Consider the following 14,709-nt stretch of genomic DNA (forward strand, 5'->3'; position numbering starts at 1 on the left):
GTTTTTTACATGAACTGTGTTGGAACATTAAAGAACTCAATAACATCAATTCATTTCAGCCTGCAGTCTCCATTGGTACTGCATCTCTGAAGTCATCTTTCTGGTTATTTTTGCTTCGCTTTGCATTTTCCTTTTGTGTTTTTAGAGAAAGTTTGAATTTTTTGCATGTTGTCAATGTCTTCAACAATTTTTTTAAGGAAGGGATCATTTTGAGAGAAAGTGTTGGAAGATTATAAAGTTGTTGCAGACCATCAGCAGTCCATAACTCTCTGTCCACCTTTATTCAGTGTAACCGAAGGCAACAAAACAATAACCAAGGCTTGATTCATACTTCACACCATAGAATTTCTTTCAGAGGAAAGGAACTGGAAAGACACATTGACAGGAATGTTAGCAGCAGAAGTACGGCAGACAGAACTGATGGGCTTCAAGAGACAAATGATTCCCAAAGAACAGCAGAGCCAAACACGGACCAATCGCTGTTATGCAACAGTATGTGAGAAATTCTGACAACACTGTGAGCAAAGCTTATGGGAGAAACATAAAATAAGAATGATGACATCACCAAATGTTGGACAGTACACAACAGTGAGCGCAACAGCCAATAATGGTCTGATCTATTGCTTTGACTGTAGACTTTATAATCTGCCTCTCTGTATTGTCAATCATCAGCAATGCTTAAATACATAGTGCATCATTTAAAATGCAAAAAACAATTCTATAGGTGGAATTAAGATGATAGAATCACTTTATGCACTTTATGGAGTGTTGGTGCATACGTACATCGCTGGCACCAAGTAAAGCACTAAGAACTGACCGAATCGGATGGATTTCAATGTGCAACCAGATCCATTATGTGGCATCTGGCTGATCAACATGGCAGGTGATGTTCTTTTTTTTTTTCCACAATGCGAAACCAAAATATGACACTAACCAGACTCCATCAAGTTCAATTCATTTTGTCTGGCATGTCTGGGAGCCGTCCTCTGATCTTCACTCAGCGTTTCCGCCGGCAACTGCCTGCAACATGTCACTCAAACTGCCACTCGACAAATATGAATTTAGAGGAAATGTTTGAAACGCATTTAAAATGTTATTAAGCATTGGTCACTGGTGTTAAAATGTGGAAATACTGTCTGAATAACATCATGGGCTGTACCTCCAATCCACCCATATGATACATGTAACAGTTTATTTCGATTGGATTGAAGATTGTTTTGTTTTTTTGGTGGCATTAACTCAAAAGTCTGATAATAATCAGACCTGGGCAGGAATTTTAGAAGCTTTAGTTTTAGCATAAACTTTTTCAGTTTTCCATTTCTCCTTTCAGACGTAGAAGCTCTGATCTCCTTTTTGTTCAAATAACCTATCCAGAATCGACCACCTGGGTGCTTCACTTGGTGTTTAAATTTCTTTGGTTGCTTTTCTGCAGCCAATTGTTTTAAAAGCATGGCCTATATTTCCCTGTGCATAGCTTGCACACCTGTATTAAACGTGTTACTTAAATAAATCTGAAGTCCTATTAGATTACACCACCTTCAAAGCAAAGCGCGAATTTCATGAACATGACTTTTGAAATAACTATCAACAAACTATCAACAAGTCACATCAAAACAGAGAACAAGACCAGCAGGAGAAATGTGCACATGTGGACTCAGACATACAGTAACTATAAACACATATGAAACTACAAGTGTTTTAGCTCATGTGTTACCAGAACGTTATGCTGGCTTTCATTAACCAAGCACCATATTGATGCTGGGACTGTAGCGGCCTGTTACTGTAACGGCTTCACGATCATCAAACCAACTTAGACCACATAATACAGTTGACAAGTAGTTCATTTTCTCCTCCTTAAAGCTACTGAGTTTGCAAACAAGGCGATGATTACAAAGAGGATCTGACTGAAAGTCTGAATCCAGGAACACCAGTTCTAAAACCACTCGGCTCGGCATCTGGGAAAAAAGAAATATCTGGATAGTTTTTGGTTTTATTAACTCACATTTTCTTATTTTTAATTAACTCAGACCACTTTCTTTTCAGCTTGACTCACGTGTGAATATTTTCTCTATTAAACCCTTTAATTAGTCCCAAACCAGCTAGTTAAGACGGAAGGAAACTTGCAGTACCAGAAAAACAATCTTGTTGGAAATCAGTGGAACGATCACAGAAGACTTAATGAGTGTCATTAAAGAAGCTGAATATTTTCAGGGACTTGCGTGTTTGTTAGTTATCTTAGCAGTTAGTAAGTTTCTGGGTTATAACTAGTAATAACAAGAGCATTAACTAGTGCCTACAGGAAAGCTTCCTTTAAACCTTGAAGGTGAGCCCCTTCTGAAGCACCAGGAGCTTCAACATGTTCATGAGGGATTAATGAGGCGGGCAGAGTCGGCTCGTTTCACATAGTACACTACACACTTGTTGGAATGCCTTGGTTAAGTAAAAACGCTGTTTAAAGTTCTGCAGTCACTTTGGTGATTAGTCACAACTTTGATGCATAAAAGCTCCTTCTGATTGGTAAAACAGAGACTGAAGGACTTGAATAGCCAACAAAGAAAAAATGATATCTTGCATATTGTCAACAACAACTGATTCCAAAACCAAACGACACAACACCTCCCAGAGAGAAGTGCTGGTTACTGCTAATACGAAGGCCGGTTGATGAACAGGTTAGTCGCAACAAAAGGCAAAGTTGGGATTTCTGCTCTTACGATTTCTCTAGAGCCCAGTGAGGTCGACGATGGCCTTTATGAAGATGGTGTCGTCACGAATGTAGGAGTTTTTGGAGTCCAGCTTGGACAGAGGACAGAAGAGCGGGCAGCCGCTGGCGATGTTCATGTCGCTGACGGGCCTCTGGAAGGACGAAGATGAGATGTCGGGCCGGAAGGCATCGATTATGTGCTCCCTGTTGTTCTGGTCAAGCAGCATGAGGGTAACCTGCACAGATGGTACAAGTATTACCCAACGGCGGCTTCAACAGGGAATCTGGAGCTGAGGCGGCTTTTGTTTCGCTGTTTGCAGGCTGATATTGGAGATTAGTGCAGCAGAGATTTGCACTACATAAGACTATTCTCTACAGATCAGACTGAACTAATGTTAATAATGCGAATCCCACTAAAGGTGCATTTAAAGGTGCACCTACAAAGGTGTGTTGTAGATTTCAGTTTTCTGGGATCTGGTCTTTAATGCCTAGACCAAATGAGAATATCAGGGTAAAACCCTCAGGAAACAGCCCTCTTTCAATTTCAGGGCGTAAGAAGAAACTTATCTGGCCTTTGAAGTAACGTCAGGAGAACAAGAGCCCACAAAACACTTCTTAGTCATTTATTTAGAGAGAAGTCAAAATAAAAATGCTCTGAATGAAAAATTAAGTACACCTCAAGAGTTAACAGCTTATAGACCTTCCTCTAAAGCTGTGGTTGTAACCTTTTTATATATTTGTTAAAACTGTCACCAAGACAGATAATCTGTCTCAGCTATTGCCTAAACTTATGACTGTGGAACACTTTAGTGCACAAAACATTCATGTAATCCTACAAACAAGTTCAAGTCTACAGCCCTCCACTATGGTGTTTAACACTTGGTGAGACGTGTTTGTTCTGGTTCCGTTTCTAAAAACATGGCGCCTTCCACCATGTCCAAATACATCTACTTCTGTCTTATTTCTTCAAAAAACATTGTTCCAGAACAATGTCGTTTGTTCAAATGCAAGTTAGCAAATGTGCATCCTGCTGCCATATTGGTTTTAAAGGAAAGAGTTTCTCCTGGGAACCCTTGTAAATACAACTGCACAATGAAAACTGAATTTTATTTGTTGCAACTGGAGGATGAGTCAAGTGCAAATGATGTAGGTTGTGTGATTAAGAGGAGTGTTTACTGTGTGCTTTGCTTGTTACAGTCTGATGAGTGTCTGCTCTCCACCTTACTTTCTTTTGTTCCTCAACAGGGAAAGCTGCCTACTCCTCTATTTAGACAATAATAAGTAGATTAACACAGCTTTATATCGTACACTCTGATGTGGTGTTCTCTGCTGGATGTGTTATAGGCTTAGAAAATAGGCCACAAAAGCCTGGACCCAACCATCAAGCAAATCATTTTGGCCTGTCCATGCCTGAATTTTGGGTTCAAAACTTACACTAAGCATAAGAAAACTATGAAATTTTCTAATTTAAAAAATTCATAAAAGTTTATAAAACTTTAACTCAACTCATCCTGGTTCCAGTCTAGATGGAGAGCCCTACAGGTAGTTTAAATTTATTTGGATTCTGTTAAAAAAAGCAACATAATGTTTAAACTAATAAAAAAAAAAGACTTCTACCTTCTGATTGAAAGGCCACTTAAGGAGTGCGTCACTGTGTCCTCTCATCACCACAAAGAACAGAGACAGGTGTGTGCCGCGGCCCGTCCCGTCACCATTCAGGTAGATTCGTAAGCACATCTTGTAGCCGTATTTACTTGTATAAAACGCTGGAAGACAAAATCAAACGACTGAGTGAGTGTGAAGATCTTGGTTATTCCAGGCCATAAGCGCTTGGTGAGAGCATCTCCGGATGGAACGCTGACCGGGAGAGAACATAGCAGGAGCACGGCCAGCCACGGCATCCTGCCTTTTCTTGGTGAAATCAGAGATCTTCCAGATAAAGACGCCATCGTAGGTGGCTGCAGACATCTCCCTCATCTTCCCCTCCATCTCCACGATGGACAGGTCCCTCAGGCTGACCGTCCTTTCCAGCTGACGGACCTGCAGCAAAGCACCAAAGGAATAAGACCGTTTTAGCTGGATACTTTCAATCCACTAGATCCAAGGAACACAGCAGATGAGTGAGGGAGGGAGCTGTGGAGAAACTACTTAAAGCAGGGTCAGGTTCTTGAAAGATATTTCAACCCATCATCTCTAAATGGAAAGAGTGTGACACAACTCCATACCAAGACATGACCATCAACCTAAACTGACAGGGTATGATGTGGTGTTACTGAGTATGTTATGGTGTTATGGGCTATGATGTGGTGGTACTGGGTATAACTTTGTGGTACTGGGTATGTAAAGAGGCATCCAAGGCTCATTCGTACCTTGTTGCTGAGAATCTCGATCTTGTCCTGGTCCAGTCTGTGCTGGCGGTTGTAGGCTTCCATGGTGGTGCAGGAACGCTCCATCTCCCGGTTCAGGACACAGACGATGTTTTCAAACGTGTTCACTTTCAGCTCCAGCTCCTGGCAGCGCCGGCTCAGCTCGGCCACCTTGGTCTTCTCGCTCTGGAGCTGCAGCTCCAGGGCGGCACCCATGGCGCTGGGCAGCGGGGTGAAGGACGTGGCCAGGGTGAGAGCGCATGCACCCTGCACGGGAGCAGGGCCGCCCCCACCCAGCTGGCTCATCTTCAGCTCCAGCTCTCTGAGGGACTGGTGCAGCACCTGGAGCTTCTGGCTGGCCACCTCTAAGGTCTGTGGTTGGAGGCTCTCCAGACTCACCTTGATGCCCATGATGAAATGCAGCAGCAGGTTGAGGTGCTCGTATGAACACTGCCGCTCGTGGTCGTGGATCTTTTCCTTCTCCACCTTGGAAACAAAAATAGAAACTGTAAAATTAAGAAAATAAACAGTTTGTCTCTTTAAAGACTTGCATAAACAACAAAAGAAAACAGTAAGATTATGTGGCAGAGCTGGTTCATAATGAAATACACAATGAATTAAAGGGGCAGTACTTTGTGTTTTCCAGGCATATAGTACCATTTTGTGTTTGCTAATAGCTGCTGACTAGTCTGAAGGAGCCGAGTGGTGGAGTCACAGGGGAGGGCTGCTCTGTGAGGAGGAAGCTTGGAAACTGCAGCTCCGATGAGGACAACCAAATAAATGGTTGTCATGGAGACCGGAGGATTTCTTAAACTTGCGTGAAAGACTCAAGTAACACTCCAGGTATGTTTTTTGATGAGGGCATAATATTTTAATATTATTACTCAAAAAAATGTATTTTACCTAAACTTTAAAAAGTTTAATTGTTCTCTTAGACATTTCACAGTCGCGACTGTTTCGTAGAACGTTCATCCAGCTGAATAAAGACTCACTACTGACACACAATGTGTGGACCTTAGATCAGGCAGGCTTTATAGTCGGAGTTCCAACCAAAATACAATGAGCTAATGTTAAAGTAAGATTCCAGGAGAGATCATTTATGAGTTTTAATAGAAAAATACTTTTGTTCAGACTAACTGATTTGTCAGAGTTGCTTTCAGAATGTCAGGGACCGACAGCATTCAGAGTGGTGGTGGGGGAGCGGAGGGTTGATGACTCATCATAATCATCAACAGTTAAGAGATGAAAGGAAAAAACAACAGCAGTAGCAATTAGCTAGGGGGTCACAAATCCATGAAGTTTTTCACAAATGACTCATGATCTGATTCAGGCAACAGTCCAAAATGGTAGCTGATAAACTTTGTTCAGTTATCAGAATCAAAGTTTTGATCATTTTATTTTGTAATATCTTATTTTATGGCGTCTTTGATTATTACACCGAAAAAAATGTCACTTCTTATTTTTCAACACCTTTCAAAAACTCTAAGTTGCCTTTTGCTAAAATGGTGGTTTAAACCACATGACTGAATGAACAGCACACAGCAGCTTGACATAAATAAATTTAGTCCCACATTAGTATAAAGAATGGCGGTGGAAGCATCATGCTGGGGAGTTCATGCAGCAGTATTCAGCAATGGCTTCAACCAAAGACAGGAAATGCCTTTGATCCATCATGATCACTGAGTGGAATAAAACCAAAACATTATTGATCATTGATTTGTGATCAATATCGAGTTAAAACAGAGACTATGACACCAAATACTGTTTAGCTGAAGAGCTTCTTAACAAAACAGGTAGTACTAAATATTGTGGGTGTGATTAGTAACCTGATCAGTCCAGTTTTCTCTAACATTTTAAATAAAAGGATGGGTTTGACAAGATAAACCAGCTCAAAAATATTATTACGTAAATAAAAAATTGATGAGTTTCACCGAAAATAAAATATTTACAAGACAGAAAATTTGCAAGACAGAAAATGTTTATATTACCCCTGTTGATTCATGCCAGATTAACCTAAGCGCATGTAATCCTCTGTGTTGCTTTGAAACGGTGATCATGTGATCAGTGGTCATATCTAAGGAACAATCCTTTAATCTGGAATCTAAACAATATCCAAGTCATTCAATTAAAATAACAGTTTTTTATTCTTTGTTTTTGACTACTTATGATGCCCCTTATGGTAATGCCACCCTGGGCAGGGAGCCATCTTGCCTATGCCAAACAAAACTGCTGTTTTATTGTCACATTGCATAAACAGCAGATTTAAAGCCAACAATACAAGATTTAGCAGACATGTAGCAACTACGGAAGACTAAAAGGGACAGCATTAATAAATACCTCCTTCAATCATTACAATAACCATTTATCTGCCAATCAATTTAACAATCATGTCATTAAATTGTTAAATCCAAACTTACATTACTTTATGCAGGTATTTAAATGTGTATTCAGTTATTTATGTCTCCTGTTCCTGCAGGTTTATGATGAAGTACTTCTCTGTCAAACTCACCTATCACAGTTGAGGGGTGGGGCTATGGGCTTATCGCTATGCCATGAAGCAGAAGTTAGCTTTTGTTTGCAGCTTCTGATTTAGAAAATGGCTAAAGGGAAATTCCACCTAATTTTACACTACACTGAGCATCTTTAATACGCTCTTGAATGTGATAGGCAAGTTTAACAGAAAACTATTTCATGATGATGATGATGCAGGATCAGGAACCATGACATAATTAAATACACATTTAATTAATTATTGGTTTGCATTTTAATGATTTCACATTTATTTAAACATTTGTTTACATCATGGTACATTTAATTCATATTTTAAGGATGAGTTTGTTTTTTTTCTTGATTTTGTTCCTTTTTATCCTCCATGAGCAACATCCTCTCCAACAAGTGTTTTTCCAATAACTTGGCAAACTTACTGATATAGTCAAAAATGCTAAATTCTTTAGCTTACTGCAGGAAAAAAAATGTTTACCTGACCTTTTTGTTTGAATATGTCTGAAGTGTGATATATTTCATTTTGCCAAGTTATTAATGATGGAATAGTTATCACAGTAGGCAGTCATGCACATATAGCAATTTGTGACAAAAGTATCTACTTACAGACGTATTGCAGCCAACAACATGAAATCTGCATGGTGTTTTAAATTTACTGCAGAACTTAATATGGTCCACATACTGCAAAACAAAACAAAAATGAAAGAAGCCAATGGCGTAAAGAATGTCAGAGAGTTTGATCCCAAGCTCAGAGCAGAGAGAGGTTCATCAAACTGAAGAATGGAGGAGAGTGGAAACGGCCAGGATACCTTCTCACGGGGGATCTTTTTCTTCGCACAGCCTTCACAGATCATTGGGTACTTTGGGCAGATTTCATCATGAGCCTAAAACGACACCGCACATCAGTTCAAAACATTTACTGTCAGAAAGGCGCACAAAACTGTAATTCGACAAAATGAGTATTTCCTTTTAAAATGTCACATCTGAAATTCAAGTTTTACTTATTTGCCCTTAGCAAATGTTTATGAACAACAGCAGATGAAAAGTGTTGTTCATTCAAATTTTATATGGACCAAAAGAAAAAAGCTAAATATTTTGAAAGCTGCACAAAATATGATAATATCTTTACTGCATTATTAGTGTTAGCAACATTAACAACTGTAAGAACCACACTTTGCATGTCACTACCATTTTCTCCCAATTGGATGGAGTTTCAATGAATGAATAAATGGCCAAACTAAGTGTAAAATGAACTACGACTAATGATAATTGTCTATGATTTATCTGTGACAGATCATTTACAATATGATCCGTCACATACTCATATGATGATATGACCAATATGATAGTATGCCATAATTACGGCATATCCATGATTTTTCAAAACCATGACTAATCATGGTATTCATTATTCATGAATCCAAACCATGAATAAGTTCAGTGAAACCCTTTCAGCTTCCTGCCAGCCCAGTGTTTCTGAGGATGACCGTATTTGGTAACGGGTACAAACAAGCAGCGCATCATGAATAGTGTTTAGTTGTTTAATCCTCACCTTGATGTTCTTTAAGAGGAATGGCTCTTTGCAGTATTTGCAGTTCAGTGTCCTCTCTGGACACTCTCGCTCGTTGTGGCGCTCCTGTTCATTGGCTCTCATCAGCTCTTTACACGATGGACACATGATGATCATGAAGTCACAGTTGCCCTCATGGCTCGCCTGCAGGGGCCCAAAGGCAGCAGTTTTCTTACCACTTCATTATTTCCATCAAAAGTGCATCACAGTTCATGCCTTTGATGTGCTCATGGAACCAAAATGGTGGGAGATCTTAGTTTTGTTGCATTTAACAAACAGGAAATAAAACAATTAGATTTTTTTTCTATTTGAACACCAATCAAATCAGATCAATTAATTGAATTATCCAAATTAATTATATTTGTAAACAAACATATTATTTATGAGCTGGATCTGATAATTTGAATGGATGATCAGATAAATCTATTTCTTTTTGAACGGACTAATCTGTCATAATCCTCAGTAACAGATGAAGGGTGTGGTTGACCCCAGAGGGAAATAATGCTCTGGGATTTACCTCAAACTCTCTGACAGTTCCAGTCCATGTGCATCCTTCATTAGGACAAACTGCTGCCAAGGCCTCCACCTCTCTCCGAGCTGCGTTGTCTGGGAACGCCTGGACAGGAGAAAACGGCTGTTATCGCTGTGTAGAGTTACAAACGCTCTGCATCGGTTTACCGATGGACACAACGCTGGGAGCTCACTTTTCTCCCCTGGCTCTAATTTCTTCACCACCTATGAAGATAGACAGCAGAACTAGAGTTTCAGTGTCTGCTTCTTTTTTTTTATGGCAACAATCACAGTGTACTCAAAATGTTTTGTAGAACTGGATCCAAGACGAGCAGCAATGGGTCGGAAACCCAGAAAACACTCATAGTTACTCTGTTGACTCTGAGGGTGTTTTTATTTTTTATTTTTATTGTTTTACATCCACATATATTCTGCCTCCCATCAAGAAAATATGGAAAAGTTTAACACTAGTTCAACCTTACTACTGATCCTTTTTTATTTCACCTTTATTTATTTGATTTATTTAATCAAAGTACCCTTTGAGATTAAAAACATCCTTTTGAACAGAGACCTGGCCAAAAGGCAGCAACAAATACAATACAGAAAAATTACACAGTTAAAAGAAAATGTCAAACTATATAAAAAAAAACAGCTACCTGTTGTTGAATTGGGCTCAAGAACTTTTAGTTTGGATGCAAAAGCAAAAACAAGATGAATTCAGTCAATCTCAACATTTCTTGAAACAAGTTCCAAGAAGAGGGAGCAGAGTGAACAAAAGTCTTATTACCCAATTCAGTCCGAGCAGAAAGAAGCCACAAATCATGTGAACAAGAAGTATAACACTCAACACTTCTCAGTGTGACTGCAGTACAAATATAGACCAGCAGGAGTCTAGGTAATACCTTGTCAATAAAAGTTAACCAATGGGATTCCCTAGCAAACTTAGTCATAGTGACAGACCTGTGTAAGAGCTGAGCTTTGTGATACTGATACTAAAACTTAAACTGAGCCTGAAGTTGACCTGCTGTGGTAGAAATCTCAGGTAAGGACTAAATATCTGAAACATTACAGCAAACAAAAGGAAGGTTCAATGAGCTTACACCGCCAGGCTTGAGAATGGAGGTGGGCTCCTCAAACAAGTCCTCCTTGATGCATGCACTGCATTTCTGTGGTCCAGAACTAGGAGAGGGAAAATAGATAAACACACATGACTACTGTTTCATCTGCTTTTAACAATCTGTCAATACATCATACTATTTTCACAGGAGATTTACCAAAAAATATAAGAAATAAATGATAATATAAAGTTGTTGTACTTTGACATGCAAAAGCATTCATACCTGAAACATTTTTAGATCGAGGGCCAGGACTTTTGATGAATTAATTTCATATATTAGCTTGTTAAAATTTTAATGAAATGATTCACTTTTTTTTACAAAGTTTCTGACAGAAACCTTTGCATTTGCGCGTTTCTGATACACATGCAAACAGCAGTGATGGATGACTTTTTTTTATTCTGCACGTAAATGTTTTTGTCATTCAGACAGTAACACTGTTTAATTTTAACATCTTTAGCAACACATCTCTTGTCAAGAAATCTTATTGGATACGTCGATTAGACAGTATTTGAGCAGTGAGTTTACCGACTGACATTGACCCAGAATTAGGTACGTTTCCGTTTTTTTGACCTAAGGGAGAACTCAAATGAGCACTCTTGTGTTTATTTATACTCTGATAGTTATTACAAAGCTGTGACAGCATCTCAACTATATTTAATCACACTTTCTGATAATGATTTTACTTTTTTTTTACTTTTTGCGACTAAAGGATAGCAAAGAAAAAGGAAAAGTGCCATTCCATCCTACACATGCGCACTTTCAGACTAGAAACCCGGTGATCTCATTCTCCTCACCGCACCGTCACTCCAAAAAGAAAACCAATATGAGATTATTTTTTAATTTATTATGTTCAATAACAAACATATAACGGTATCATTTGAAGTCCTACTGCCGATTTCTTTTCAAGATAAAAATGGAAGCAATATATGTTAATTCTGGTTAGCGTAAATACGTTATTCCAAATTTAAATAGACAGCCCAAACTCCATTCGAAAAATGGCGAATTTTAATCAGTATAGTTGTATTTAAAGCTTTGGTGGAATATAATTAATGGAATAAAAGAGTCAAACCTTCTGGTATATTCGGCATGCAAAGCGACTCGATAGTGATTTTATTTCCTTCACGTCGAGCCAAACTTTTCACATTTTCCACTTCCAAACCAGCCTCATCAATGAAAACACACAACCAGCTCATCACTCAGGTCCAGATTTTCTCTTGGCTCAGACAGTGTTTGTGAATTAGCCGTATGCCATATCCCCCCACTAATTCCCTTGATGTTATTCATTTTTAATCCTATAAAGTGCTTCCCGTGATAACCGGTGGAGAAGAGTTAAAACGTGAATTATGTGAATGGAGTCTGGCGGTGGGCTCCACACACTCCAGCTAGCACCCTCCACTAGCAGCCCCCACACTCACCACTCACCTCACCAGCTTGTTGAAACAGAACGAACAGAAGCGGTGGCCGCACTGGGCCTGCAGGGGCCTCCGCAGGATTTTCTGACACGAGTTGCACAGATGCTTGTCCTCCAGGTTGTTGGCCAGAATTTTCTTTGGGAAGCCCGGCTTGTTGCCTTCCAGGGAAGATGGTGGAGACGGCTCTTGTGCAGCCATTATTCCCCTTGAACAATATCGGGGGGCTCAGCGGGGTGTGTTCAAGACAACAAACACCGACTGGTGTAGTTTTCGAAATAACCGCCAGCAGTGACTCATTGCTTTTTGGCAAATTTATTAAAACGTGTATACCTGCTTATGTTTACGAGCCCATAACGACGTCTGCCGCTCACGTGCACGGAGCAGGCGTTTGAGTGAGATGGCAGTGACAGCTGAGGATGCAAGCCCGAGAGAGCCGGAGCATCAGGAAGCACGCTGCGGTGGAGTGGACTGGGCTCAATGGATTGGACCTGAGGAGAGGTGATCATCTCGGAAGCAGTGTCAGTTCTGATTCTTCAAAGTAAGGGCTTGTTGGAGTGACCTGGTGGACCATAACTTGTTTCTAATGTATCAGGACATGATGAAAATGAGCTGCTATTTGTTATTCAGATCTAACCTGTACAAAAACACAACGTACTCTAGATTTTCGTTAATTTAATAAACAGAAATTAATCCAAAATGCAACAACCATGTATGAAACACTAGTACACCCATTAGTAGCTTGTAGAACCACCTTCTGCTCCAATCATCTCCCATAGCATTTCTATCTTATACAATTAAGTTTGCAAACATCTATGTTAGACAGTTCCTTCAAGGTCCCACTGACACGTTTCTTTCAGCTTATGGTCCAGACTTTGACTAGGGCCATTGTAATTGCTCTTTGACTAGGCCATTGTAATTGCTCCAATCTTCTTGTTCAACTATTCTATTGTGGATTTGTGTCAGTGTTTGGGATGTTTGTCCAATTGATGACAAATTTTGTCCAAGTTTCAGCTGTCAGACAGATTGCTTCACATTTGTCTCCAGATTGTTTTGATGTTGCCTGTGACTTGAAAATGCTCTGTGGCTGTAGAACAAGCTGAAATCATCATGCTTCCAACATGGTATTTGTGCTGATATGTTTTTTTTTTATCTATTTTTTCTAACACAATTTTGGTGCTCTGCATAAATACATTCTTGTTTGTTCCCTTTTGGTCAAAGACACTGTATTTGTGGTTGAAAGATATACTCATTCTTTTTCCAATTATTTTTGTTTTGTGCTTGTCATTTTGTATTTGAATCATCTCCCTCCTCTGTCATCCATTGTGTGTTACTAAGCATATCAGATTACTTGTAACTCTGTACCTGACCTGTTTACCATTGCCTTGATATTTTTGTTCTCATAAGATTGTCTGTCATTGATTTTGTGCCTTTTCCTCAGTTTTATAAGTTCATTTAACAAATTACCATCCTCTGTGTTAGACTGAACTTACATCCGTCTCCACCACACTGCACTCTTGATAACTTCAGGCCAGTAGAGTCAGTTTGTAGATCGATCTTGCTTTATTGTTTTGTTCATTTCCCTGTGAAATGCAAGGTTTGGCCACCGCCCACTGCCAGACTCCATTCACATGACTGACCCTCAGAGGACAGTCAGTCATGAGAAGGTTAGCCACAGTCTGAAATGTTTTCCTTGTGTGAATATTTTTCTCCCTGAAAAATGATGGGCATCAAGTAGTTTGGAAATGATCATATAATGCAAGAGTAAAAAGCTGATGATCTGTGGTCACTGGTGATGTCTTTCGTCTTTAGCACACACATATGCTCCACACCTGCAAACTTTGAGATGATGTGACTTTATGATTGATAATCATAAGCTAATCATGCCAGTTTAGTTGGAGGCACCTGTTGTCCTTCAAAATTCCCTGTAAACAGCAAAGATGTGCTTATTTTTCCACGCAGCTTTTTTATTTTGGTTACTATCCCATTTAGGATTAGTACAACTATTGAAACTATGACAACTGCACTGAAAATTTCAGCAGCAAGAATTTTTTGCATAGACTCTATATGCCCTCATAAGAAAATTAAGTCAACAAAATAGCCACAAACACACTTACAAACTATTTTTATATCATTGTCTCTTTTAAGAAAACAAAGACAATTTTAAAGTATAAATGTTCATAGTCTCATCAGCCAAAATAATAAAAAAATGTTCACTTTTTTTTTAACCTCCTTGAAGATGCCCACTTCCCCCTTTTCAGCTAAGCATGCCAGAAGCTCATTTTGAACTTCTGGTTTATTTTTGCACTCCTGGGTCTTCAGGCAGAACAGAAGCTCTAAGCTGTATTTATCTTGTTCTGTGAGGTTTCTGTGTTCTTGTTGAAAAATGTTTTCAGTAACAACATTTCAGCTAGAGCTTGATTGTTAAAGAGAGACCTCTTTTTACACAAGCTTGTTGTTTTAAGGTTATCAAAACCTTAAAACAATGTTTTAAGGTTTTAATGTTTTAATAACATTAACTGATCACTCAGCC

The 14,709-nt window shown here is 39.2% G+C and overlaps 1 protein-coding gene across 2 annotated transcripts; it reads right to left on the reverse strand.

Moving 5' to 3' along the window:
* Positions 1–262: 262 nt before the first annotated feature.
* Positions 263–13,932, reverse strand: LOC103141905 (TNF receptor-associated factor 2-like). 2 transcript variants are annotated; one of them, XM_007557723.2, is made up of 11 exons: positions 12,510–13,931; positions 12,190–12,384; positions 10,750–10,828; positions 9,657–9,755; positions 9,122–9,283; positions 8,379–8,453; positions 8,176–8,250; positions 5,071–5,553; positions 4,564–4,741; positions 4,319–4,467; positions 263–2,937 (listed from the first exon to the last, which is right to left on the reverse strand). In XM_007557723.2, the coding sequence occupies exons 1-11, from the start codon at positions 12,683–12,685 to the stop codon at positions 2,719–2,721; spliced, it is 1,890 nt and encodes a 629-aa protein (XP_007557785.1). In that variant the 5' UTR covers positions 12,686–13,931; the 3' UTR covers positions 263–2,718. The 2 variants fall into 2 exon arrangements, with proteins under 2 accessions (XP_007557785.1, XP_016529667.1); XM_016674181.1 differs by lacking the exon at positions 8,176–8,250 and having other exon boundaries at positions 12,510–13,932.
* Between the last annotated feature and the right edge of the window lie 777 nt (positions 13,933–14,709).

This window comes from Poecilia formosa, unplaced genomic scaffold (genome assembly GCF_000485575.1).
Source record: "Poecilia formosa unplaced genomic scaffold, Poecilia_formosa-5.1.2 Scaffold91, whole genome shotgun sequence".
Taxonomy (NCBI): Eukaryota; Metazoa; Chordata; class Actinopteri; order Cyprinodontiformes; family Poeciliidae; genus Poecilia; species Poecilia formosa.

Excerpts from the sequence above, each read along its gene's own strand:
- LOC103141905 (XM_007557723.2), bottom strand. The coding sequence starts at position 12,685 with ATGATCACCTCTCCTCAGGTCCAATCCATTGAGCCCAGTCCACTCCAC. Across the intron at positions 12,385-12,509 it reads GGGCTCGTAAACATAAGCAG|GGGAATAATGGCTGCACAAG; the intron begins GTATACACGTTT and ends ATATTGTTCAAG. Across the intron at positions 9,756-10,749 it reads CCATTCTCAAGCCTGGCGGT|GCGTTCCCAGACAACGCAGC; the intron begins GTAAGCTCATTG and ends TCTCCTGTCCAG.